Raw genomic sequence first — 26,864 nt, 5'->3', positions numbered from 1 at the left:
ACTCTTAAATTTAAAATCATATATAGGAAAGTCAATTACATGCAATGACACTTTTCAGCCACCGGGGGCCCCCCTTAAACTCCGCGTATGTTTTAAATCATGGTATTTTTTTTCTCAGCACAGCTTCGACATGAACTGTTATTATACTGTTATACAACCTATTACATGACCATACTAGGCCAAATTGTTCAAAAATAATCGAATTCAGAACAATAATATGAAACATCAGCCGTCTAAAGAACACGAGTACCCTCTATTGGAGGAAAAACATTGTTAACTCTGATTGATACAATGGAGTGGTGGTTGTTTTTTTCTGTCAGCATTTCTGGCAATAATAAAGTCAATACGTAGATTAAAGACGAAAAATGTAATGACTCTAGTGTAGCTCAAAGTTGTGGAGTAAGAGTAATGTTTCTTCACAAATCTACTAAAGTAAAATAGTATTATAATAGTATTACTCAAAGAGTTACTCAAGTAAATATAACTGATTAGATGTAACGCGTTACTACCCACCTCTGCCCGTTGCTACGAGAGCCTCTCATGCCAACCAATCAGACCATCAGGTACGCCACGAGCCGAAAGTCCATGCAGAAGAAATAAGAGTGAAGCAAAAACAAATTAAAATACAAATATGATGTTTTATGTATTATTGAAATCATTAGAATTATGTTTATTGTGTTGTTTCATAATCAAAAATAACATTTAATACAGGGAATCAACATCAATATACATTTTTTACAGGCAATGGAATTTAAGGAATTGAACAAGAAGGGAATGGCGAGGACACAATTTGACCCCTCCCCCCTCCATATTTTGGCAATTTAAGTCATCACTATAAGGTACAATGTAATACATTTGATTTGGTTTATAAGAACATATTTCCCATGCGGCACACAGATCAAACATAAGCAACTTTTTTTTGTTTGTAACTTTGCCCCTGTATGATATATTAAATTTACTAGATGAACATGTATCAGTCAATTAGAGGCCGGTTTGAAAACGTGGACAAATGCTGGAGACTAAATGTAAAGCAGAAAAAAAAAACATTCAAGCGAAAGATAATCTCTTATGTACAGTGTTTATCACTGATATGAATATACGGTATGATTCAAATGTAAAGATATATCCCTGTAACCTTTTACCTCTAAAATTTTACATCAAGCTTCAAATGGAAGTTCCCACCCACAGAAGAGCAACATGTGCTGCCAGTCACACTGTCCACCGATCCAGACTGGAATAAATTAGCTGCAGTGCAACAAAGTTCAAGTAGAGTTTGAGGTCAAAATATTTAATATTTTGAGAAAAAAAAAATGCTAACGCGCACTTATGCATGAAGGTGACCGCGGAGCAGCTGCCGATCCCGCATCGGACACGTTCTTCGTTCCGTGACGGATTTGTTGATAGTATCTGGTAACCCAACAAATGAATAGCACCCGAGTTTAGTGGGGTCCCTGCATGTCACCGGCCGGGCCCCCGTTGAGCTCCTGGAGGCCGTCGATGCCCAGGTAGCCCAGTAGGATGTCGCTGCGGCGGTGCGAGAGTTTTAAGATGTCCTCGGCCAGGCACTGCACTGAGGTGAAGCGTACCTTGTCGTGATCAAACATGTCCTTGAGGTACTGCACAATTTGTTGCTGTTGATGGCAGAAAAGACTCACGTTTAAAGCTGGTTCACCGCAAATATTTCAGATTCACAACGACTGCCAGAAACTTTCCGGACTATGAGAAGCATTTTTTTCCCTTAGTTTGACCTTGGCACATACTGTATGTGGCAAGGTCAGTCAAACTCAGTCGGAAAAATAAACATACAGTATGTCACATACTGAATTAAGCCTGAACGATATATCGTTTAAACATCGCCATCGCGATGTGCGCATGCGCGATAGTCCCATCGCAAGGACATGCTATAGTTTTTTGGGGTTTTTTCCAATCCACAAACCTTTGTTCGGTTTCATTCGCTCGCACAGCCTCTCTCACCCCCTTTCCCTGAGGGGGGAGAATGTGAAGACGATCGAGAAATACAGTGGGGAGAACAAGTATTTGATACACTGCCGATTTTGCTGGTTTTCCCACTTGCAAGCCATGTAGAGGTCTGTAATTTGTATCATAAGTTCTCTTCAACTGTGAGGGACGGAATCTAATGCAAAAATCCAGAAAATCACATTGTATAATTTTTTAAATAATAAATTTGTATTTAACTGCATGAAATAAGTATTTGATACATTACCAACCAGAAGTGATTATGAGGAGTTTGTAATTTCTACATGTCACTCCAAGAGTCACAGCCATGTTAGGTAAACAGAAGCATATAATTAAGCCAAGCATTTGTCTACCACAGTACTTTATTCTTGTTTAAAAATGATTCAGTGGGACAGTTATGTTTAAAACTGATCATAATTATTACATTTGAAGTGCTAAAAAACCAGTTGTTAAAATATATATATCTATAAATATACATTTTTTAAAATCATCCTTTGGGGAAAAAAGTGAGAAAAAACATGTCTTATATGTATTTCTTTCCAGTGCTAGATCTGAATAAATTACATTGAGTACACACACACACACACACACACACACACAAAAATGGGGGTGTGCACTACTTCGGGGCTTTTCACTTATCGCGGCGGGTTCTGGTCCCTGTTAACCGTGAAAAACGATGGAATACTGTACACTGTGGTCATGATGAGTCATTCAAAGTCTTTCCAAAAAGCTATTCAAGTCATCTAGTAAAAATTTCTTTAGAAAAAAAAAATATATTTTTTTTTAATATCGCAAACCCAAAAAAAATCGCAGATATCGTTTTTTCCAATATCGTTCAGGCCTATACTGAATGTGTTTATTTTTCCCACTGACTGTCAGGATAACCATGTAAAACTTTAACTTATATCAAATTTCTTGACGTCCAGCACTCACCTTGAATATCGTACACACTTCACTCAAGTGCTGCCTGGGGCCTAAAAAGCCAAAGGCTAGAACAGGGCTCACATGCTCCGATATGGTGTAGAAGTGGGCAATGAAGCCGTCGGGAACCATAAGGAGACGCCTTTTGGCCTTCAACACGGACCAGCAAGCCGTCGCCAAAGCCTGAAATGCTGAAATGTTAAGATCACACACATTCGCGCGTATGCGATTCCCTCACCGTTTCTTTAAAGCTGTCCGAGAGCCAGCGATTCCTCAGCACGGCCACCACTGACGAGGGCGGGTTCTCCAAGTCTTCAAAGGCATCCATCAGGATAAAGTCCAGCACTATGTCAAAGAAGCTCATGCACACCACCTTTGAAAGCAAACAGATTTATGAAATGAACCAACATCCCTAAATCCTTGAAGTTCAAATGTCCAGATTGTGGCTTTATATAAAACAGGAACATATAACCCAGGTGTCAACAACCCGCGGCTCCAGACCCATATGCGGCTCTTTGATTCCTTTGACACGGCTGTTTTCAAAATAAAAGTATTATATTAAAACATCATGGCACTTTCTACATTTAACGAAGGAATTTAGCTTCTCAAAGTCAGACTCACTTTCTTTGTACCTTCACAGTTGCACCATGACGTTACATACAGTGGGGAGAACAAGTATTTGATACACTGCCAATGGGAAAACCCATTGGCAGTGTATCAAATACTTGTTCTCCCCACTGTGGTTGGTGATTTCATTTACCTTAAAATTGAGCCTGACTTGATATAAATATCATAAGCACCACAATATATATATACAGTATACATGTACAGGTAGTGCCCGGGTTACGACGTACTCAACTTATGTTATTTTTTTTTTGTCTCCAGTCATTTTTTTTTTTTTTTTTTTTTTAAAGTCGCACAAACAGTACCTAATTGTACCTCACAGTACAGTGCCCTCCATTATTATTGGCATCCCTGGTTAAGATGTGTTTTTTAGCTTCTAATAATTTTCTTTTTAATTCAAATAATATGGGACCTTAATGGGAAAAAAAAGACAAAAATCCAACCTTCAATACAAGTGTATTTATTTATGCTTTCCAGGCTTCAACTGGGACCTTGTGCTTTGGTCAGATGAGACCAAGATTGAGCTTTTTGGAACCAAACACTTTAAGTGGGTCTGGCGTGCCACGAAAGATGCGCATGCTGAAAAGCACCTCATACCCACTGTGAAGTATGGGGGTGGGTCAGTGATGCTGTGGGGCTGTTTCGCTTCCAAAGGCCCTGGGAACCTTGTTAGGGTGCATGGCATCATGAATGCTTTGAAATACCAAGACATTTTAAATCAAAATCTGTTGCCCTCTGCCCGAAAGCTGAAGATGGGTCGTCACTGGGTCTTTCAGCAAGACAATGACCCTAAACATATGGCCAAATCTACACAGAAATGGTTCACCAGACACAAAATTAAGCTCCTCCCATGGCCATCTCAGTCCCTAGACCTTGATTGGTTGGCAAAAGGGGGTTGTACAAAGTATTAACACCAGGGGTGCTAATAATTGAGACACACATTATTTGATGTCAAATAAATATTTCTTTATGTGGGATTTTTTTCCCCACTGAATGAATGCAGAAGGTTGGATTTTTCTCTTTTTTTCCATTAAGGTCCCATATTATTTGAATAAAAAAAACATTATTAGAAGCTAAAAAACACATCTTTTTCAGGGGTGCCAATAATTATGGAGGGCACTGTATATTGTTATAATCATTTGCTTCGGATGTACTGTAATTATTTTCTGTATAAAAATTAATTTGGTGTTCAAAAAGAGTTTTTGCAAACTTGAGTCTTGAAAAAGAGGGGTTGTCTTATAATCAGGGCCGTCTTATAATTGGGCCAATACGGTAATAAAACATATATTATCACTATATTGTAGCGTCTACAAGGCAATGCTAACTTAGTGATGATAACGCACACTCAGCTGGAAAACAGCACATTGTTTTCAACTAGATACTTTTATTTTATTTTTCAGAAAAAAAAATTGCTGAAAAATCGGTGTTTACGGGCAAACGGAAATTTTTTCAGGGTCGTTCAAAACATTCCCTGCGTCGCGCGAAAATTCGGGTCGTTTCGATATTTGAATGGTGCCGATCGGTCAAGCGGCTCGGGTTGTGCGCCGTGCCGAAGAAATCCCATTTAAAAAAAATAGAATTTTACTATCTGGGTCTTTGCAATGCAAAGCGCCAGCACCCCCGCGACCCTTGTGAGAATAAGAGGCTCAGAAAATGAATGAATGATTGTAAGCAGTTATTCACAATGTTACTCATTAATTAAGTATTCTTTTCATTGAATACTTTTTTACTTGTCCTTGAGTACATCTTTTGGATGACTACTTTCACATGAGTAATATCATTTTGAACTAACGCTAGTCTTATTTTTGGCTACTCTACCCACCTCTGTCAAGGAGTTAATATTAATTTCATTCCCAGTTTATGTATTTATAATAATGGTTGTGATGGGCTAAGTAAGCCACAACTTAAAGGCTCACCCCTCGACCCTGCAGTTCCATCTTGGTGACGGCCCACGTCTCTTCTCTCTGAGTGTATAGCAGCATGTCCTCATAGCTTTCCAGAAATGCTTTAGGACTCTAAATATTGCAAATTATCAGCATTAAAAACTCAGTGGGAGTACAAAAAAGCAGAAATATTGAAGTACAACTACTCCGTCATCACCTTGTTGGCCTTCACCATTAGGCCGGCTATCATTTGCTTGCCCGTCTCCATGAAGAATGTGCGGTGAGTCTCATCTAACAACAGCATCTAAATAATAAGGAGAATAATAAAATTAATTTATGAATGTTTCCACTTTATGAGAGATGTGAAAATGAAAACCCACCTGGAATGCTTGTCTCACGCAGTGCAGCTTTGCCAGGAAATCGTGGTCCCCGTAACATTCAAGTAGTTCAGTCCTGGTAGGACATTTGGAAAAAATGAGCCCCTAATTTTTGCTCTCCTTTTGAATACTGTGGCTTTAATACAAAAGCAGCTATAATAAGGATTTCTAAGAGGTTAACAAGCATCATGCTTCATTTCCTTCATTCAACATCATGAGGACACTGCTGCTTTTGAGTGCATTCCGTTACGACTGCATTGCATTTAATGTTAGCATCCTCATTAGCGTAGTGCTAGCATACATCGCATTAGCATCTACTGTACATAAACAACAAATACGCGTTTTTCATTTCACTCGCTCATTCACATTTCAACTCAAGGCACACATTCGACCGGCCCCATATTTGGATAACATTTCCCTCTGCATTTTCATGACAATAACACGAGAGCAAAACCCTTTTATTTATTGATATAAAATGCCATTTATATATTTTTGTATTTATTTCCACATTAATTTTTGTATTTAAATTTATTTTTACTGCCCTATTATTTCCATATTTATTTTCAATCTTTGAATCTTATTTTGTATTTATAGTCATTTTTACTTTCACTTTTACTTATTCATTCTTATCAGTGTTTTTCAACCTTTTCTGAGTCACGACGCGTTTTTACATTGGAAAAAAATCTCGTACCACGCCAAAAAACAAAAATGTTCCAAAATTACTTCCTGTACCGTATATTTAATTATATATTATTTTCAAAATATTTATACTTAGTGTGAAACTTGTGCCTGTTTAGATGAACACAAAGCATAAATACCCTGGCAGGAATCATCTTCAGCTCTCGGTCTGATTTTTAATAGCAGTTAGGCTTGAAAACCTAAGACAGGGTGACTTTAGCAATGTCTTTAACCCCATCAAGGCCGAGCATCTCGCTGACAATGGTCTCACAGGCATGTAGTATTAATGTTTCTGGCACAGTGTGAGACTTTAGCAACAAGTTCAGCAACAAGGTATGGCTTTGAGGGCTTTCTCATTTAACTTTCTCAAAAAAGTTGCCCGTTTCTCTGTTTCCACGAAGGAGAACAAAAAAGTCCATCGACTTGTTTTGAAGCAACAGGTATTTCGTATTGAAAAGACGATTAAGCTTGCTTGGCACCTTGGCGCTGTTGGATAGCTGCTCGTGTCGCGTTCAACAACTGTTCGGATTTCTAGCCACCTTGTGTGTGGAATAAAACACAAGGGGATGATTGACGGTCGTCACATATGGATAAAATGGAAAGGACATTTCGTGTATATCGACACTTGACGAGTCTAATAAAATGATGTAAAGTCGACGTGCTGGGGTCCACATTGTCGCAGACAGCGAAGTGGCTGATGGCTAGAAATCTGAGCAGGTCTTGAACGCGACACGAGCAATACCTCACTCATCTGCACATGATCCCCGAATCCCCGAATGCTTCATAGATACTGTATGGACGTAAAACAGTCTCGATTCTTGGTTAAAAAGCAAAGAAACTGTGCAGTTAGCCTTTATTTTACGTATATTGTCGAAGTTCAATGCTACTCTGTTAGCAAACAAAGCTTTTCTGGCGAAGTCTTGTGAATAAATGCTTAAATGAAGGTAGTGAGGTAATGAAGGTAATGACATCTATGGTCATGCATTAAAATAAAAATAGTTTGGACATTATTATGCACATATCACTGTACTCTGTTTTTGTTTATGTTTACAACAACGTCCCAACCTCATTGGAATTGTGAATATAGTCAGGTGTGGCTTTTGAAAATCTTGTAGCCACTATATAGGGCGGAATGTATGGCATTTGTCTCGAAATTTTATTCACCACCATTTCTAACTTGTTCAGGAGACCGATACTAATCGATAAAACAATCTAGTTTTGAATCATCTGGTACCTTAGCGACCTGTAGGCCACCCGTTCTTCTCTGACACGAGCCAAAGCTTCCTCATAGAGCGGGGCAGGCTTTAGGAGCTGGTAGGGGTCTTGTAATGAGATGGTGTCAAACATCTAAAAAAAATAATAATAATAATTTAAAAAATTTTAAAAAGAAGAAACACAACATGCACGCTTATGCTGCAGTCATCATGGTGGTTGATGAACAGAGCTGACCTCCACGGCAGAAAAGAAGGAGTCGTCCGACGAGACTGTAGCGGCGTCATCATCAGGCAGCAGCTGGAAACTCTCCAGCGGGGGTAAAATGAGCGTTCCTTCGCTCTCTGCCAGGGAAATATGACAGCACATTCTGTTTTTAACTAGTTTGAATTCATCTCAACCATAAACATGTTCTATGTCTCGCTTCACGGAATATGTCTTGTGGTAGTTAGTTAGTCAAAGGAGTTCTATATAGAAAACACCTACCGACGGCTACAGACTACGCATGTACCGGTTACTGGTTTCAAGGTACAGTGGGGCAAATAAGTATTTAGTCCATCACCAATTGTGCAAGTTCTCCTACTTGAAAAGATTAGAGAGGCCTGTAATTGTCAACACGGGTAAACCTCAACCATGAGAGACAGAATGTGGGGGAAAAAAACTGAAAATCACATTTTTTGATTTTTAAAGAATTTATTTCCAAATTAGAGTGGAAAATAAATATTTGGTCACCTACAAACAAGCAAGATTTCTGGTTGTCAAAGAGGTCTAACTTCTTCTAATGAGGTCTAATGAGGCTCCACTCGTTACCTGTATTAATGGCACCTGTTATAACTCATTATCGGTATAAAAGACACCTGTCCACATCCTCAGTCAGTCACACTCCAAACTCCACTATGGCCAAGATCAAAGAGCTGTCGAAGGACACCAGAGACAAAATTGTAGACCTGCACCAGGCTGGGAAGACTGAATCTGCAATAGGTAAAACGCTTGGTGTGAAAAAAATCAACTGTGGGAGCAATTATTAGAAAATGGAAGACACAAAAGACCACTGATAATCTCTCTCGATCTGGGGCTCCATGCAATATCTCACCCCGTGGCGTCAAAATGATAACAAGAACAGTGAGCTAAATGATAACAAGAACGTTGAGCAAAAATCCAAGAACGACACGGGGGGACCTAGTGAATGACCTACAGAGAGCTGGGACCACAGTAACAAAGGCTACTATCAGTAACACAATGCGCCGCCAGGGACTTAAATCCTGCACTGCCAGACGTGTCCCCCTGTTGAAGTCAGTACACGTCCAGGCCCGTCTGCAGTTCGTTAGAGAGCATTTGGATGATCCAGAAGAGGACTGGGAGAATGTGTTATGGTCAGATGAAACCAAAATAGAACTTTTTGGTAGAAACACATGTTCTCGTGTTTAGAGGAGAAAAATACCTAATTGCATCCGAAGAACACCATACCCAATGTGAAGCATGGGGGTGGAAACATAATGCTCTGGGGCTGTTTTTCTGCAAAGGGACCAGGACGACTAATCTGTGTAAAGGAAAGAATGAATGGGGCCATGTATTGAGAGATTTTGAGTGAAAATCTCCTTCCATCAGCAAGGGCATTGAAGATGAGACGTGGCTGAGTCTTTTAGCATGACAATGATCCCAAACACACAGCCAGGGCAAGAAAGGAGTGGCTTCGTAAGAAGCATTTCAAGGTCCTGGAGTGGCCTAGCCAGTCTCCGGTCTCAACCCCATAGAAAATCTGTGGAGGGAGTTGAAAGTCCATGTTGCCCAACGACAGCCCCAAAACATCACTGCTCTAGAGAAGATCTGCTTGGAGGAATGGGCCAAAATACCAGTAACAGTGTGTGAAAAGCTTTTGAAGAGTTACAGAAAACGTTTGGCCTCCGTTATTGCCAACAAAGGGTACATAACAAAGTATTGAGAAGTACTTTTGGTGATGACCAAATACTTATTTTCCACCATGATTTGCAAATAAATTCTTTAAAAATCAAACAATGTGATTTTCTGGTTTTTTTTTTCCACATTCTGTCTCTCATGGTTGAGGTTTACCCATGCTGACAATTACAGGCCTCTCTAATATTTTCAAGTGGGAGAACTTGCGCAATTGGTGGTTGACTAAATACTTATTTGCCCCACTGTACCTTGAAACCAGTAACCGGCACATGCGTAGTCTGTAGCCGCCGGTGGGTGTTTTCTATATAGAACTAACTAACTATTAGTAACAATTACTAACAATTAGTGGTTGACTAAATACTTATTTGCCCCACTCTATACCGTGGTATGAAAACGTCACGCTTTCAAAACCGCTAAAATGTTCCGTCATACCGTAGTTACGGTATTAACTATTTTTGAGGTCCCACAAATGTAGCGTGAAATCCGTGGCTTGAATCGGCAGTGCTCACCCATCCCATTCCAATTGTTGCTCTGTCCTATGTCTGTCAATGACACTACACCTGAGCTTCCCCCCCCCGCAAAAACAGACAAAAGTCGCTAGTATGGGAGTACTTCAGCTACCGAAAAGAAAGAGAGAGCGGCGGCTCAAAGAGCAAGGTCAGCTGACGTGCAGGCAACACCTCCAACATGATTTCACATTTACGTGACCATCATCCGTCACCTTACACAAAATGTAAGGTAAGTAAACACTGTCATGGACGTTTCCCACCAGCTACGAGAGTTCCCTCACGCTAGTTTAGTGTGTCTAGCGATGGTAAAACAAATAAAATATTGTAAGCTTTTTAACGAGGCAGAGAACGTGGCTAGTTAGCATGCCAAGACGGCTCCCTAGTTTCGCCTCTACCATTAGCTCACTTTTGTAAAGTCTTCCGCCATTGTAAACATCTGCCAATTTTCAAATACGTTGTGAAATTTTTTTTTAAAACGGTTCAATGGAAAAATGTTTTTTTTAACCCATACATCTCAAGATAACACATTAGCATTATTAGCACATTCACATTTTAGAGTTTTAAATGAAAAACTGATAATGCAGTATTTTTGCTTCAGATTATCATACCGTCATAATCTCATACCAGCTTATGCCTACTACAGACATCCAATCCATGTTGACTGAGATGGGCTGGCAGCAAACATATTGCCGTCAATGGCAGCCAATACTTACATTTTCTCCCGAACTAACCAGATTGGACATCCCTCACTGTCAATGGCAGCGGATGAGTCAAGTTCAATACATTTGCATACACTCTGTCAGAATGTTTTAGTTTACATGTAAACATTTTAATTTTTGCTAAATAGTGATTTTTCTTTTGTTGTTCAGTTTTGATTTTTTTCCTTTTTTTTTTTTGTTTTGTCTTCTCCTACCAAAGTCAGCTAGAACGCTGTCAGCAGGAATGCTGCCGCCAAAATCCTCCTGCAGGTGATACGCACGATGCAGCAGCGTCTCCAGCTTGTCGGCAAACACTTTGTTTTGCGCCTCTGTCTGGTAGGACGGAGAATCGTTTGAAACAATTGGAGAAAAGGGTCCATTTAGCTAAATGTCACCCACGTGAACGTGGGTTTCCTTTTAGGGGTCACCAAGCTACGAAACTTACCGCGTCTCCGGCCATCGCCCCCTGCAGCGTCAAGCTGCTGTTGCTGCTGCTCAAATTCCTGCGGGCATGGCGCGCGTGCAGCGCCTGCTCCCATTTGTGGAGGGCTTCTTCGAAAAGCTCCATGCCTGAAAAGAGGGGAGGCACAACGGAACGTTTTGGAAAATTAACTTCGAACCCTTTATGAGGTAATCATTGACCACATTGGCTGCAATTGATGGCTCAACACGTTCAATTCATTTTGACTGGGTGAGCCTGGCAGCAAATAACAACTAATGAATAATCCCTGCCAGCCTTCCTTGTCCAAATGGATTCGATGTCTAGCATTGTCAATGGCATTCACAGCCAGTCCGATCAATCTAACTCAAGTAGAAGGTTACCTTTGCCAATGGAAGGCAACGAGGTAAATGAAAATTTGAAATTTAAAAAATAGACAAAACCATTTTTTGTTATTGGGGGTCATAATCAGAGTTTTTATTTATTATTCTATTTTTCATTTATTTATTCATACTAGGGCTGCAGCTATCGATTATTTTAGTAGTCGATTAATCGATGAACTAGTTAGTTCGAATAATCGAGTAATCGAATAAGGAACATGAAAAATTAAAATACCTGCGCTGAGCCTCAAATGGTATTAAACATAAATAAGTGAGGACCTGTGTACAACAAAAGAACAACTGGCTAACTTAAATAACAAAAGTCCGCTAGCTTAAATGCTATAAAATGCTAACTTTTTTTCCCCCAATGATCTTAAAAAATGGTTCAGACTCATATTTCCACAAAAAAAACGGCTAAATATACATATAAACTAAATTACGAATGCATTAAAAAAAACATTAGCCCAAACAAAAACTGAGCTTACGTTGGTCTTAATTTGGAGCAGTTGGAGTCAGCCATGTGAAACGAGGCAGACCAGAGGGCAATGTATCCACCCTAATCAATAAACTAAATGTAAACACTTTCAAAATAAACCATTACAAGGCCACTTTGATAAAACGAATACTCGAGGCGACAAAATTTAATTTGAATATTTTTTTTCTAATCGAATACTTGAGTTAATCGATTAATCGTTGCAGCACTAATTCATACCCAGAGTTTATTTTTGTTTTATTAATTTTAATTGTAATAATTCTATTAATGTACTACATTATATATAAAAATAATTATTAATCATTAAAAAAATCAAGACCATAATTGAGACCAGTCACCTAGTGTCACATTTTGCCACAAGCAGTGCCAGCCCTCAGCATAGGCAAGCTAGGCGGTTGCCTAGGGCGCCAAATACCTTTGGGGGTAAAAATACTTACACTAAGCTTTCTGAATGTTTTCTAACATACTACGTACTTTTCAATATGCTAAATATAAGAAATATATTACAGTGATCCCTTGCTACTTCGCAGCTCAACTTTTGCGGCCTCAGGGCATCGCAAACTCTTTAAAAAATCTTACATTATTATATAAAAGAATTGTAACAACATATTTATGTAAACTTTACTTACATTTACGTATGTATGTACCATTACACGCACACACATCATGAGTAAGAATGAATGTACATTGCATTTATACATTATTCAATGCATGTTATTTATATTATTAATATTTTATATACACGTTTCCAACTATTCTTTAATGTTCTAATGATAACATATCAGGGCTCCAGACTGACTAAAATTAGAGCCATGCTAGTATATTTTCCATCAACAGGTTTCCCCGGGTTATGAACGAGTTCCGTTCCTACGCTGGCGGCGTAACCCGAATTTCCGAGTAAATCGGAATTAACCATCTAAGTACCACAAATAATTATCTAAAAAGACCAAAATTATTGTGTTTTGTTTAATGATGAAGGATACACTGCCCTCTGGTGGAAACGTTGGGTCTGGCTGGACTGTCGCCTTGTATGACCAAGAAGCAGACGTCTAACGTGGATAAAGGATAGCTGCGCTCTGGTTTGGCCCACATAAGGCTGTAAGTTGTTTCAGCCAATGTATGTTCATGTATGCATTTATAATTAAGTTTACAGCTAGACTATGAAGTTACATGTGAGCGATTGATTTGCTATGAGAACTGTAAATAGGTTAGTATTCATAGGATTTAAGCTAGCGGACTTGTTAGACAAATTAGGCTAATTTAATCGACAATCTCCATATTGATTAGACTACATGGATGTTTGAACACAAATTCTTTTGTTTCAAGTGTTTTATTGTGTTTAGTAATGTGTGTAGCTTTGAAAATAAGTGCACTTACAATGGGGCAAATAAGTATTTAGTCAACCACTAATTGTGCAAGTTTTCCTGCTTGAAAATATTAGCGAGGCCTGTAATTGTCAACATGGATAAACCTCAACCATGAGAGACAGAATGTGGAAAAAAAAAAAACAGAAAATCACATTGTTTGATTTTTAAAGAATTTATTTGCAAATCATGGTGGAAAATAAGTATTTGGTCAATACCAAAAGTTCATCTCAATACTTTTTTATGTACCCTTTGTTGGCAATAACGGAGGCCAAACATTTTCTGTAACGCTTCACAAGCTTTTTACACACTGTTGCTGGTATTTTGGCCCATTCCTCCATGCAGATCTCCTCTAGAGCAGTGATGTTTTGGGGCTGTCGTTGGGCAACACGGACTTTCAACTCCCTCCTAAGGGTGGGCGATATGGCCTTAAACATGTATCACGATAAATGGAGCAGATTTATCTCGATAACGATAAATGACGATAAAGTCGTCCAAGCGGACTGTTATATAATTTGAAAATATGAATCAATGCATGAAATACAGATTAACAGTTTCTTGTTGATTTAGTTACCAGCATTCAATTTGATATATTTAACAAATGTACATGCAGTCTAGACATTAGGTTTATACAAATGAATTGTAAACAATAAGAATTCAAGTATGAGCATTTATAACAGAGTGTATGGCTTGAACAATGTACATTGTCAAAATCGATATGCCTGTGCAAACATGTCATTGTAACACAAATGACTTGCAGCTCGAACAGTACACTTCAAAAAGACAATTTATTGTTAATGGCTGCTGTGACATAATTATTCAATACAAGTGTTTACTTTATGGTTTCAGGGTCTCCCCCCCCCCCAGTGCATTTTTTAATAAATGCACACATACATGAACCCCCAAACAGACAGACAGACACACATTAAAGCTATATTGATCTTCTGCAAATGAAACACTTAAGATTTTATGATAGCAATAATGACACAGAATTAAACACATACAGAAAAATAGCTGGGGCCATTTGTGCTTTATGCTGAATGCTTTACCATCACAAAAGCTATCAGAGAAATCACACACAGTCAGATACAAAATAACGCGACATAGTAATTGCTAGATGCAGTCCATGCCCAATCCACTCATTAAATTCAGCCGTTTTGACAAGGTTAGAGCCGCTATCCGACTCCATCACGTTCATTTGTAGCGTTAGCCGCTAGCGGCCGCTAGCGTTAGCGGCTAGCGTTAGCCTGTGGCCTGGCTACCGGTAGAAAGCACTGAAAGCACCATCTCCGGAAATTGTGAGAACAAGGGAGGACAGCTGGTGAAAGCCCGTCTGGATGCCACCAAGAGTCTATTAAATGTCGGGTGAAAGTTTGGCGAACCTCCCTTAAGCCACACTCCATCACGTTTTGCTTGTAGCATTAGCTGCTAGCGTTAGCTTACCGGGCTTCTGTTTGATTGGCTTCCTGATGATCACGTGACTCCCTACGTAAGTACATTCACTGCTTTCTTAAAGGGGAATGAGCATAGACGAACAACAGAGTCAAAGCGGGATGAAAAGACTATTTTCTTGTTTTATTAATTTACCGAATTTACCGACATGGTCAAAATTACGTCGGTCATCGTGAAGAATTTCGGTGACGGAAATTTTTCGGTTTACCGCCCAGCTCTACTCCCTCCACAGATTTTCTATGGGGTTGAGATCTGGAGACTGGCCAGGCCACTCTAGGACCTTGAAATGCTTCTTACGAAGCCACTCCTTTGTTGCCCTGGCTGTGTGTTTGGGATCATTGTCATGCTGAAAGACCTAGCCACGTCTCATCTTCAATGCCCTTGCTGATGGAAGGAGATTTTCACTCAAAATCTCTCGATACGTGGCCCCACTCATTCTTTCCTTTACACATATCAGTCGTCCTAGTCCCTTTGCAGAATAACAGCCCCAAAGCATGATGTTTCCACCCCCATGCTTCACATTGGGTATGGTGTTCTTCGGATGCAATTAGGTATTTTTCTCCTCTAAACACGAGAACATGTGTTTCTACCAAAAAGTTCTATTTTGGTTTTATCTGACCATTACACATTCTCCCAGTCCTCTTCTGGATCATCCAAATGCTCTCTAGCAAACGACAGACGGGCCTGGACGTGTACTGGCTTCAGCAGGGGGACACGTCTGGCAGGATTTGAGTCCCTGGCGGCGCATTGTGTTGCTGATAGTAGCCTTTGTTACTGTCGTCCCAGCTCTTTGTAGGTCATTCACTAGGTCGCCCCGTGTGGTTCTGGGATTTTTGCTCACCGTTCTTGTAATCATTTTGACGCCACTGGGTGAGATCTTGCATGGAGCCCCAGATCGAGGGAGATTATCAGTGGACTTGTATGTCTTCCATTTTCTAATAATTGCTCCCACAGTTGATTTCTTTACACCAAGCGTTTTACCTATTCCAGATTCAGTCTTCCCAGCCTGGTGCAGGTCTACAATTTTGTCTCTGGTGTCCTTCGACAGCTCTTTGGTCTTGGCCACAGTGGAGTTTGGAGTGTGACTGACGGAGGTTGTGGACAGGGGTCTTTTATACCGATAATAAGTAAAAACAAGTGCCATTAATACAGGCAACGAGTGGAGCCTCATTAGACCTCGTTAAAAGAAGTTAGACCTCTTTGACAGCCAGAAATCTTGCTTGTTTGTAGATGACCAAATACTTATTTTCCACTCTAATTTGGAAATGAATTTTTTAAAAATCAAACAATGTGATTTTCTGTTTTTTTTCCACATTCTGTCTCTCATGGTTGAGGTTTACCCATGTTGACAATTACAGGCCTCTCTAATTTTTTTCAAGTAGGAGAACTTGCACAATTGGTGCTTGAATAAATACTTATTTTCCCCACTGTATTCACAAGAATTTTCAACGAAAAAAGCTCTTTGTCTGCGATTCCACTCGGTCAGCTTTGACGGCCACGCCAACAATTCAGGCCCCTTGTTGATCGGCCCTGCGCCCCGTGTCCCATCAATACCATTATGAAGTCTATGCTACAAGTCTTTTGGAGGTAATAGAGAGGATCATTTTACCCATTAGATAGAGATTCTCCGCATTGGCTTCTTCAACGGCGGCCGTCTGCCCTTCTGCAGTCTCTTCGGCCTCCCAAGGCGTCGGTGGATTGACCGACTGATTCGGGGAGGTCGCGACCCGCATCTGTGAGCGAGAGATGTACAAATTGAGGTAACCTTTTCATATAACATGCATGTGATAACTCACAGATGCCAAGCTGTGTGAAGAACTTGAATGTTTACTCGGCGCGAGAGATGAGATGCCGCTCAGTGTGTCATTGCTGCGGGTGCTGGGGCTCATCGCCTGCCGGCCTGACAGCGGGCCTAAACCAACAAGAAAAGTAAATATATGACATTTTTTGTTAACAGATCACAGCCCAGTTTTACCAAAGGGAAAAGGCAGGGTTGAACAGAATGATAATATTCATACTGAGCGAGAGCATAAGTCCTTCCCGGTTTCATTCTTCTTTATTTAAAAAATTGTTTAACCCTTTATAGAGAATTCATTTAACTCTTTGGCTGCTGATAACACTACTCATGAATGATCATGTTCCAGTGCCATTGACGGCGATAGACGTCCAATCCATCTTGACTGCGAGGGGATGGCAGCAATCATAACTGATATCTTGATATTGTCCAGCGCCAAAAATCTAATACAGATATTAACCCTTTAACACCAAACGCCCTTTAACACCGAACGTGTCGGCAGCGACGCGTTTACCCATGTCGTCTTAGAAGCTTTGTCACGCTGTAATTACGTCACCCACGTGCCGCTGGTTGGTCTCATTTGAAAGTACGGAAGTTGATGTCCACACCAGTTTTTATTTGAAGTCAATCGACTAAGAAAAACGGGAGATATTGTCATTTGAGTTTTATAGTTTTATTGCACTCATAAATATGCATTAAAACGCTGCATGGACCATGTATCTATCTCCATATTTCCATCATTTCTTGTCCTTTTTCAAAACCGAAAGAAGCACAAAAGACTACATATCCCAACAGTTGTGATGTCAAGAAGGACGAACCGAATGTGGACATTTGATGAAAAAATAAAATAATAATACATTGCCGAGCGAGGCGCCAACTAAGGAAAAGGAGGCATGCTGAAGCAAACAACGGCCAGTTTGAGCGAGCGACTTTGAAACGTGCAGAATGAATCTAAAACTAAATTTAGCGCAAGCTAATGCATTATTTCATTTACTCAAAGAAGAAGATGAGCCGTATTTGCCGTTGTTTTCCTGGGATGAGTCGGCGTTTCTACGAGTAGAAGTGACAGGCTGACAGCAGCGCGCAAACGGGACGGAGTAGGCTGTGTGACGTTGTGTGTGACGCAGCTCCGTGACCTGTTCATGCAGAAGCTTTATTGAGTTCGCAAAAAAAAAAAAAAAAAAAAAAAAAACTTTATTGGGTCGTATGCCAGAAAAATTTGAATTGAACTACTTGTCAATATTTTTTTAAATACTTTTTTTCAATGTTATATATATTTTTCTTCAAGAAAATCTTATAAAGATGAGTGTTCGAGAAGCTTGGTTGCATGTACGTAAATACTTTAGATAAGGTGATGGATATAATACCTAACTTCACAAAGAGATATCCTACAAACCCTTTTTGTGTTAGATGATATATTTTTTTTTTTTCTCTCACTATTTTGCACTGTATATAACCCGTTTTGACCATAGTATGTGTAAAGGCCAAAAACGCCTATGACCATACTTGCTGTTTGTGTTGAATTGTCAAACATAAAACTATTCAATCTTATTTTTTTCAATTGAATGTTTATCCTAACAAGTAGAATAAATATTACCAGGCTTCAAAACGTTTGGTCGAGCATGTTTGGTTGTCAATGGGACATCAACATTACAAATTTTGAAAAAATATTTTGGGATTTTTTTTGTCTTTTTGGGTCCAAAATGTGGATTATAATTGGTCAGTGAAGAAAACAACAGTTTGGACATGAAGTTCAAGGTGTCCTTAAAAAAGGGACCCAACTTGGCCATTGTGAACAATTTTTTCTTTAAAATATAAAGGCAACATCAAATGCATGCAAATTCGGCCAAAATAGGCTTAGGTGTTAAAGGGTTAAACCAATACTAGGCCTGCACAATATATTGTTTGAACATCGCCATCGCAATGTGCGCAATAGTCCCATCGCAGGACATGCAATAGCTTATTTGCTCGGTTGTTTGTTTTGCTTCATATAAGCTGCAAGTGTGCAGAGACATGGTTTCCTAGATCCCTAAATATATATATTTTCGATCCCTTAGCCTGGATTAAACGGTATTACATGAATACAGGTAGTTGAACTTGACATTTTAATGGTCCTTCAAGCCGGATTGCAATATACGCGGAGTTCCCAGAGGCGGAGTCCACAGTACCTTATTGTACCTCACAGTATGTTATTATTTACTTTAATAATATGACATGTTCTATCCTCAATAAACATGATGTTCTTCATCTTTACAGGGCAAAAGTGCTTTTTGAAGCTTTTGACTTCTTTAACCTTCGACAATTTGTAAAGCTGTAACACACATGTACACTAATGTTCAAAACGACACACATTTCAAGAATAAAACACTTGACACAAAAAAGTGACATTCCAACGTCCATCTAGTCTGATCAATATGTAAATTTAGTATATTAGCCTAATTTGTCTAACAAAAGTCCGCTATCTTAAATGCTACGAATGCTAACATATTACAATTCTTAATCCAAATAGCTCATTCGTAACTCCACAAACTGTAGCTTTAAACTTAATTACAAATCCATAGACGAACATATATTAACTGAAACGACTTACAGCCTTATGTAGGCCGAACCAGAGGGCAGCTGTCCTTAATCCATGTCAAGCGAGTCTGCTCGTCAGTAATGCGGTCCAGCTAGACGAATGCTGCCACCAGAGGGCAGTGTATCCACTATCATTAAACAAAATACATTACTTTTGGAATTTTTGGATAGTAATTTTGTAGGATTACTTAACGAGTTAATTCCAATTTATACGGAAATTCGGGTTACGTCGCCAGTGTAGGAACGGAACTCATTTGTAACCCCGTGACTACCTGTACAAAGCAGTCATGGTGAGTCATCTGCTGAAAATTCTTCCAGTGCTATGGTTTGTTTTGAAAGTGTTTGCATTTAGTTTCATTGATTTGGGTGGATACACTCTCTAGTGGCAACAGTGAATATGACATAACTCAATTCACATTGCTGAACCCAGCTGCTCCCTGTTAAGACCAACATAAGCTAAGTTTTTGTTTGAGCTATTTTTTTTTTTTAATGCATTCGTAATTTAGTTTATAGGTATATTTAACCATTTTTTGTGGGAATTTGTGTTTGTTTTTGTTAAGAGTATTGTTAAAAAAAAAAAAGTTTGCATTTATAGCATTTAAGATAGCGGATTTTTCCTATGTACCATAATTTTCTCACTATAAGGCGCACCTGACTATAAGCCGCCACCCATCAAATGTGACACAAAAACGACATTTGTTCATAGATAAGCCACATCCATATGTAAGCCGCAGCTGTCTTCACAGTATTATGGAATGTTCACACCAAAAGTTATTAACCAGTAACATTTTATTTGACAGCCGCATTATAAGACATCATAAGACCAAATGAACCACCGTGAAGCTTTGAACCAATTAGCTGCAAAGCTTCATTGCTTCAAGAAGCTTCATTTGGCCATCACTGCTCTCTTGGAGGAGACAGTCAATCTCTGCTGCCATCTGCTGTCAACACTGTTGTTGTCCAACATGCCTCCTAACATGCATTGCAGTGCTACAGATGTAAATTAGTCGAAATTCATGTTCTTTGCTAATTATTTCTTCAGTTATTGTTCCAGTTGTTTCATTGATTGCTAGTTATAGTATTTCGTAACACTTTATTTGACAGTGGCATAATTATGATATGACACTGTAATGAGCATCAATAAATGCTTATAACAGATGTCATTTAGTGTTATCCGGCAAATGATCTCACTTTTGAATGGATGTAAAGATCCGAGCTGGACACAAATGGAGTTAGTGACATATTTTGTGGGGTTGACACTAAATGACATGTTTCATAAACAATCAGTAATGCCCAAGATGCCCATGTCATAATTATGATGGTCTCATGATGCCGCTGTCAAATAAAGTTTTACTAAATTCCAAATAAATATATAAATAAATACCAAATTAATTAAACAACTGGAACAGTAACTGAAGAAATAATTAGCAAAGGACATGAATTTTGACTGTAATTTACATTTGTAGCACTGCAATGCATGTAAGGAGGCATGTTACCAATTAACCCAAATAAATCAACAAATAAGCCGCACTGGACTATAAGCCGCAAGATTCAAAATGACGGAAAAAAGTAGCGGCTTATAGTCCGAAAATTACGGTAAGTTAGCCAATTGTTCTTCTGTTGTACTTAGATCCTCATTCATTTATTTTTGTCATACCGTTTGAGACTCAGCTCCGGTATTTTAATTTTTATGTTCCTTATCCGATGACTCGATTATTCGAACTAACTAGTTCATCGATTAATCGACTACTAAAATAATCAATAGCTGCAGCCTTAAAATCGACCATAACTGAAAAGTTATCAAGAGTTGCTTTAATTTTTGCACCGTAAATACAAAAGGTATGCTCACACAACAAATCCCAAGCATCTTAGTTTGGAGACATCTAATGGTCAATAAACATAACTGCTATGCTAAACTGTGACCAGCCCTTGAGCAAACGCTTCTACATTCACTTTGAAGGCAATATGCATACTGGGCCAAAACCAATTTCAATTAGGGGTGCACGATATCCATTTTTTTAAACCGATACCGATATCGATAACTTCCTGCTCCTCAAAGCCGATACCGATATCGATAACCGATAACAAATATATAATTTTTTTAAATGTATAACCTGAGTTTTTGAACACCTGGAGGTTTTTAAAAATAAATAAATAAATAGTGGTGGATTCAACATAAATTTGCCTTTGATCTCATCAGATTTTTCATCATGACATGAAAAAAAAACATTGCGTTTCACTTCTGCACTGCTCGACGGCCAGCTAAGAATGAATGCACTTCCATAAACCACAAGGCTTGGACTTTTCTTGCGTTTATGGGAAGACCCTCGTCTTAATATTGTGAAAGTACAACAGAAAAATACACATATTCAATACTCAATATACAACAAACTGCACAATCCACTCATATACACAACTATTATATGTATAGCATAGCACACTAGCTTGAGCAACTAAAGCATTGGCTGGCTTCAATAACACAACTTATGAAGTTCTGTACATATGACCCTTTACCACAGAAGTAAACATATTTTGCACATCCATATGTAATAGTAAACATAAAATACTTACATATATTTCCGAGGCGGAAACATAACAGAAAGCATTCTCGACTGTCAATGCTACCGCTAGACACCGCAATGTGTAAGTGATTGAACTAAACTACTGTAACAAAAAATAGGTGCATTGAATTATTCTGACCAGCAGGTGGGAGCAATGCCTCGCAAATGGTCAACTGATTTTCCATACTAATGTGTAAACTGCAAAGCCAGAACAGTACATATTATCGGTCCTACTATAAATGTTATTGGACTTATCGGGATGATGTCGTAATTCCTATTACCGGACCGATAATTATCGGACCAATAATTATCGTGCACCATTAATTTCATTATTATCTGATATCATTTTAAAATGATTTTGATGGCCGATATTATCGGCAAGCGTACCCGATAATAGCGGACAACCCTTATAAATCATGTAAAGAAAAATTTCTTTAGCCGTGAAGTTTATGTAATTTTTAATGCCTCGAATATTCAGTTTTTTAAGGCCTGAATTTTGACAAAATCAATTTAATGACTTTTAATGCTTTTTAATGACCCGCAACCTTGTTTATGGAGCCATGTATTAGTGTATTAAATGAGGTAAAAACATTTTTTTAAAATGCTGAGTACAATAAAACAAATTTGAATTAAATATCCTATCAGTTGCATTTGTGCTACATTTTTTTAAATAGTAAAGACTAAAAGAGACTTTATGGACACCAGTATTTCACCAATCGACGTGACCTAGCTAGCAATAGCAGGCTACCTCTCTTCAAGGACGACGGCCTCCCCGTCCTAAGTAATGCCTCGGGCACTCCGACCGGCGCCTGGGGTTCCTTGGAATGGACCACCTGCTTCCTCTTCCTGCCGCGCCGCTTGAGTTGGTGGGCGGTGAGCGCCAAAGCCACGCTGCCCAGCGCTGTGGCGAAGAGCACCTTCTTCAAACTCGGGCTCAGCCTCAGCTGGGAGAAGATGGACTGAAAGCAAATCATCAGGTAGTACAGCTAGCTGATTTTTCACAATCGAGAGTTCATTTTTAAAAACTTTTTGGAAGACGCGTTATGACAAGCCCACCCTATGAAGGACAACATGAAATAAATGAATTCAGAATTGACTACAAACTGCAATTTCTGGGGAAATTACAATGGAGCTTTGCTGTGATAGATACAGATCTATCAGGCCACTTCTTGTTAATTTAGGGAATTAGGGGGACATGTCCTGTTGATATCCATTTGGGGGACACGTCCTGTTGGTTTCAGGTCACAAAATGCCAATGGGCTGGGTCAAAAATGACAAGATGTTTTCCTATGTTTTCCTGCCATTGAAAATGAATGGGAAATTTGGACGTACATGGCTGTCAATGGGATACCATTAGAAATGAATGGGAGAGGTTTTGGCTAATTTTGAGGGAATCCTACATTTTTGCCAAACTTTTATGTGCCTTACCATCCTGGAATTTTTGATGTGTAAATTATGCGATTTGGCATGCCGTACAGCCCGCACTGTTCTAATAACAAAATGACCGGAATTTTTGCACAATCCAGGGAATTTTTTGGATCACTCCCCAAAATTTTTCATTTGCCTGTAAACGCAGGTTTTAGAAAAAAAATCCAAAACGCTACTTCTACTACAATTTTTGACCAAATCACAAAATTTACACATCAAAAATCCCAGGACAGTAAGGGACATAAAAGTTCCATACAGAATTTGGCAAAAACCTACACTTCCCCCAAAATTTACCCAAAACTTTACCCATTCATTTCTAATGGGATGCCATTAACCACCTTGTACGTCAAAATTTCCCTTTCATTTTCAATGGCAGAAAAACTTTTGGGGTTGTGATTTTTGACAAAAACAAAAAACATTACAGCCCATTGATATTCAACTAGCGCCCAAGTCGATGGCAGTGATAGCCATGCAACTGCAAACAATTTTCCGTTCGCCCGTAAATGCCTATTTTCCACACAAAAAAAAAAACAAAAAAAAAAGTTTCAAAAATGTATCTCGTCCAACAATTTTAGACCAAATCACATAATTTGGGCGTCAAAAATTCCGGGACGGTGAGGGGCATAAAAGTATACAGTATTTGGAAAAAAATAATGGTTCCCTGGAAATTTGCCAAAAATTTTCCCATTAATTTTTTAATGGGAAAAACAGCGCGGCGCACAGCCCGAATCGTTTGACCGATCGTAAACGTTCAAGTATCGAAACGTCCGGAATTTTCACGTGACGCGGGGAATTTTTCAAACGGCTCCGAAAAATTTTAAACGCCGATTTTTCAGAAAAAAAAGAAAAGTTCCAAAATGTATCTAGTCCTACAGTTTTTGACCTAATTACATAATTTGGACATTAAAATTTTGGGATGGTGAGGGGCATAAAAGTATACAGTATTTGGAAAAAAATAATGGTTCCCCGGAAATTTGCCAAAAATTTTCCCATTAATTTTTTAATGGGAAAAACAGCGCGGCGCACAGCCCGAATCGTTTGACCGATCGTAAACGTTCAAGTATCGAAACGTCCGGAATTTTCACGTGACGCAGGTAATTTTTCAAACGGCTCCGAAAAATTAAAAACGCCGATTTTTCAGAAAAAAAAGAAAAGTTCCAAAATGTATCTAGTCCTACAGTTTTTGACCTAATTACATAATTTGGACATCAAAATTTTGGGATGGTGAGGGGCATAAAAGTTAGAATTTGGAAAAAAATTACGGTTCACTGGAAATTGATGCTAATCTACTTGGATTCCATTGACGCTTAAGTAACTGGATGCCATTGACGGCCATGGACGTCCAAAATTTTTCCAATTCATTTTCAATGGGAAAAAAATGTCCCCAAATCAACAGGAAATGACCAGATTATCAATAGGACATGTTCCCCAAACTTCCTCGATTCCATTGACCTTTATGGAGGGTGCTGCCATTGACGGCCATGGATGTCCAAATTTCCCGTTAATTTCTAATTGCATTTACTTTGTTTAATGCCATTGACGGGCATGTTTGTCCTTTCTATTGATAGCCCTGGGTGGGGCTAAGATCTGTCTTTCCTCACAGCAAAGACACAAAGTAATTTCTCCAGAAATTGCAGTTTATAGTTTGACTTATTTTTTTAGCGTGGCGTTATGCCGTGCTGCCCTTGTCTGACAATGAATGACCTGAAAAAATTTAAATGGTATCTGACTGCCACTGTTAACTTTTCTGTTGTAAAAAAAACACCTTTAGTAGGGGTGAAGTGTAAATAAATTATAGAATTTATATTTGTTCTTATTGTTATTATTATTATTTGTTATATATGAAAAAATTAACAGTGTTCGTTGGCTGTCACCGAGTAGCATTTGCGATTGCTACACAAAAATAGCAATGTAAATTGCCCCCAAGAACGGTCAGAGTCATAAGACAACCAGAGGATATAATATATAAGAAAGACAGGGCATATGGTGGTAAAGGATACAATGCTGAAACAGGTGAATGTCATTGTCAGTGGCATAAGAAAAAGGTGTCGATAAAAAAGCAAAGGCTAAGCTTAGGTCAACTCAGCTCTTTTTTCCGCCTTTTTCAGCCCTCGACACTCAAGGCGTCTCTTTAATTGAACATTTGTATGTTCTTCCACATCTTTACCAGTGAATTTGGCACCAGGGACATCATTTTTGAACAGAATTGGTAGGTTTAGCTCAGTAAACATCTCTTTCGTACACTATTTCATTTACTATTGGGGACAAACGGGAGGTTGACCCGCCTCGCCGCAATTGCTAATGTCATGAATATTAATGAGCAAAAGTGACGTGTTGCTTACAGTACGCCATTACCTGTCCAAATGTGGAATAGAGGAAGACTGGTATCTCAGCCACAGTCATGGCCAACGCCTGGGCGATGGACATGCCCTGCGTACTTCTCATGGACATCCCTGGCGGACACGAGAGGGAACGGCTCTCTTGAGAAAAGCCAAAAGGGTTCACCTGAAGCACCAGGATGAGCCGGGCTCGGGGGGGGGGGGGGAGATTCAGCTTTTCAATGTTCCCTCATCTGTCTTGTTACCCTGCCAAGCAAAAACAACAAGCCACCACCGTGTAAAGAAGGCGACGAGTCCAGACAGGGAATTAACACTAGGGGAGGTAATTAAGCTTGCATTAACTGTTAAGCAGGGGAAAGGTAGCCAGAGAGCAAATCAATCAGTATTTTCTAAAAATAATTCATAGTTCACAAAGAAAAAAAAAAACTACAAATTTGCATAATATACAAAATTGCTAACCCATGTTATACAATAAACGGTATTTTGAAGTTTCATAACAACAAACACGAAAAGACAGCTCACAATAAACAAATATGTGTTTTTGCACTTTACATAAATAGTTTAAAGCCATTCGACCTCACTCTTTTATGTTATATTCTGTTCTGTTATAGAGAGCAACTTCAGCTAACATTTTAGTATGCTGGTGTAACGTGACATTTGATTCTTACTGTAAATTATTCCTGGCACCCATTTTGACATATTTATATTGTTAATAAGTGTGCTAACAGATGTTACAAACCAACCTAGGCGGTTCGTCGACATTGCCGGAGAAACCCGTTAGAACCCACAATGTTTAAACACATCTAAACACTTTAATTTTACAGTTATACACACATAAAGAACAAATATGGATCATTAAAAGCGAACGAGCAAGTACTAAGAGACGTTAGTTAGCACAATGGCTAGCCGAGCTCACGTCTCCTGTAAGTGCGCTGGAAGCTAACGTTTTAAATTCCCTTTAAGGTTAAAAAATAATATTAGTAGCGAGATATTTTTTGTAATATAAATGCATTTCTAAATACCGTGGGCATCCAAGAGGCAAAGGAAGGGCATTCTCGTGTCACAGTCAAAGTGAAACCCGCAGACAAATTTTTGCTGTGGATGATATTGACACGACTGACAGCCAATCACGCGAGCGTAAAAGTTGAAACTTCCGCATTACGGACCAATCGGGTGAAAGTGAGGCTGCGGGATGTCGTACTGCAATCCAATAAAGTGTCAGACAAAGCTAGCGGAATTGCGT

The 26,864-nt window shown here is 39.1% G+C and overlaps 1 protein-coding gene across 2 annotated transcripts; it reads right to left on the bottom strand.

Annotated features, from left to right (window-relative positions):
• Positions 1–1,267: 1,267 nt before the first annotated feature.
• Positions 1,268–26,862, bottom strand: miga2 (mitoguardin 2). 2 transcript variants are annotated; one of them, XM_057819443.1, is made up of 15 exons: positions 26,644–26,862; positions 25,638–25,867; positions 22,603–22,813; positions 16,718–16,833; positions 16,531–16,654; positions 11,239–11,363; positions 11,009–11,126; positions 7,910–8,016; positions 7,695–7,807; positions 5,786–5,858; positions 5,623–5,709; positions 5,439–5,537; positions 3,137–3,271; positions 2,911–3,081; positions 1,268–1,631 (listed from the first exon to the last, which is right to left on the bottom strand). In XM_057819443.1, the coding sequence occupies exons 2-15, from the start codon at positions 25,731–25,733 to the stop codon at positions 1,440–1,442; spliced, it is 1,767 nt and encodes a 588-aa protein (XP_057675426.1). In that variant the 5' UTR covers positions 25,734–25,867; positions 26,644–26,862; the 3' UTR covers positions 1,268–1,439. The 2 variants fall into 2 exon arrangements, with proteins under 2 accessions (XP_057675426.1, XP_057675427.1); XM_057819444.1 differs by lacking the exon at positions 26,644–26,862 and adding an exon at positions 26,365–26,523.
• Between the last annotated feature and the right edge of the window lie 2 nt (positions 26,863–26,864).

This window comes from Corythoichthys intestinalis, chromosome 17 (genome assembly GCF_030265065.1).
Source record: "Corythoichthys intestinalis isolate RoL2023-P3 chromosome 17, ASM3026506v1, whole genome shotgun sequence".
Taxonomy (NCBI): Eukaryota; Metazoa; Chordata; class Actinopteri; order Syngnathiformes; family Syngnathidae; genus Corythoichthys; species Corythoichthys intestinalis.
This window is presented reverse-complemented; position numbering and strand designations above follow the sequence as displayed.

Excerpts from the sequence above, each read along its gene's own strand:
- miga2 (XM_057819443.1), bottom strand. The coding sequence starts at position 25,733 with ATGTCCATGAGAAGTACGCAGGGCATGTCCATCGCCCAGGCGTTGGCC. Across the intron at positions 16,834-22,602 it reads GCCGTCGTCCTTGAAGAGAG|GCCCGCTGTCAGGCCGGCAG; the intron begins GTAGCCTGCTAT and ends TTGTTGGTTTAG. Across the intron at positions 5,710-5,785 it reads GCGTGAGACAAGCATTCCAG|ATGCTGTTGTTAGATGAGAC; the intron begins GTGGGTTTTCAT and ends CTTATTATTTAG.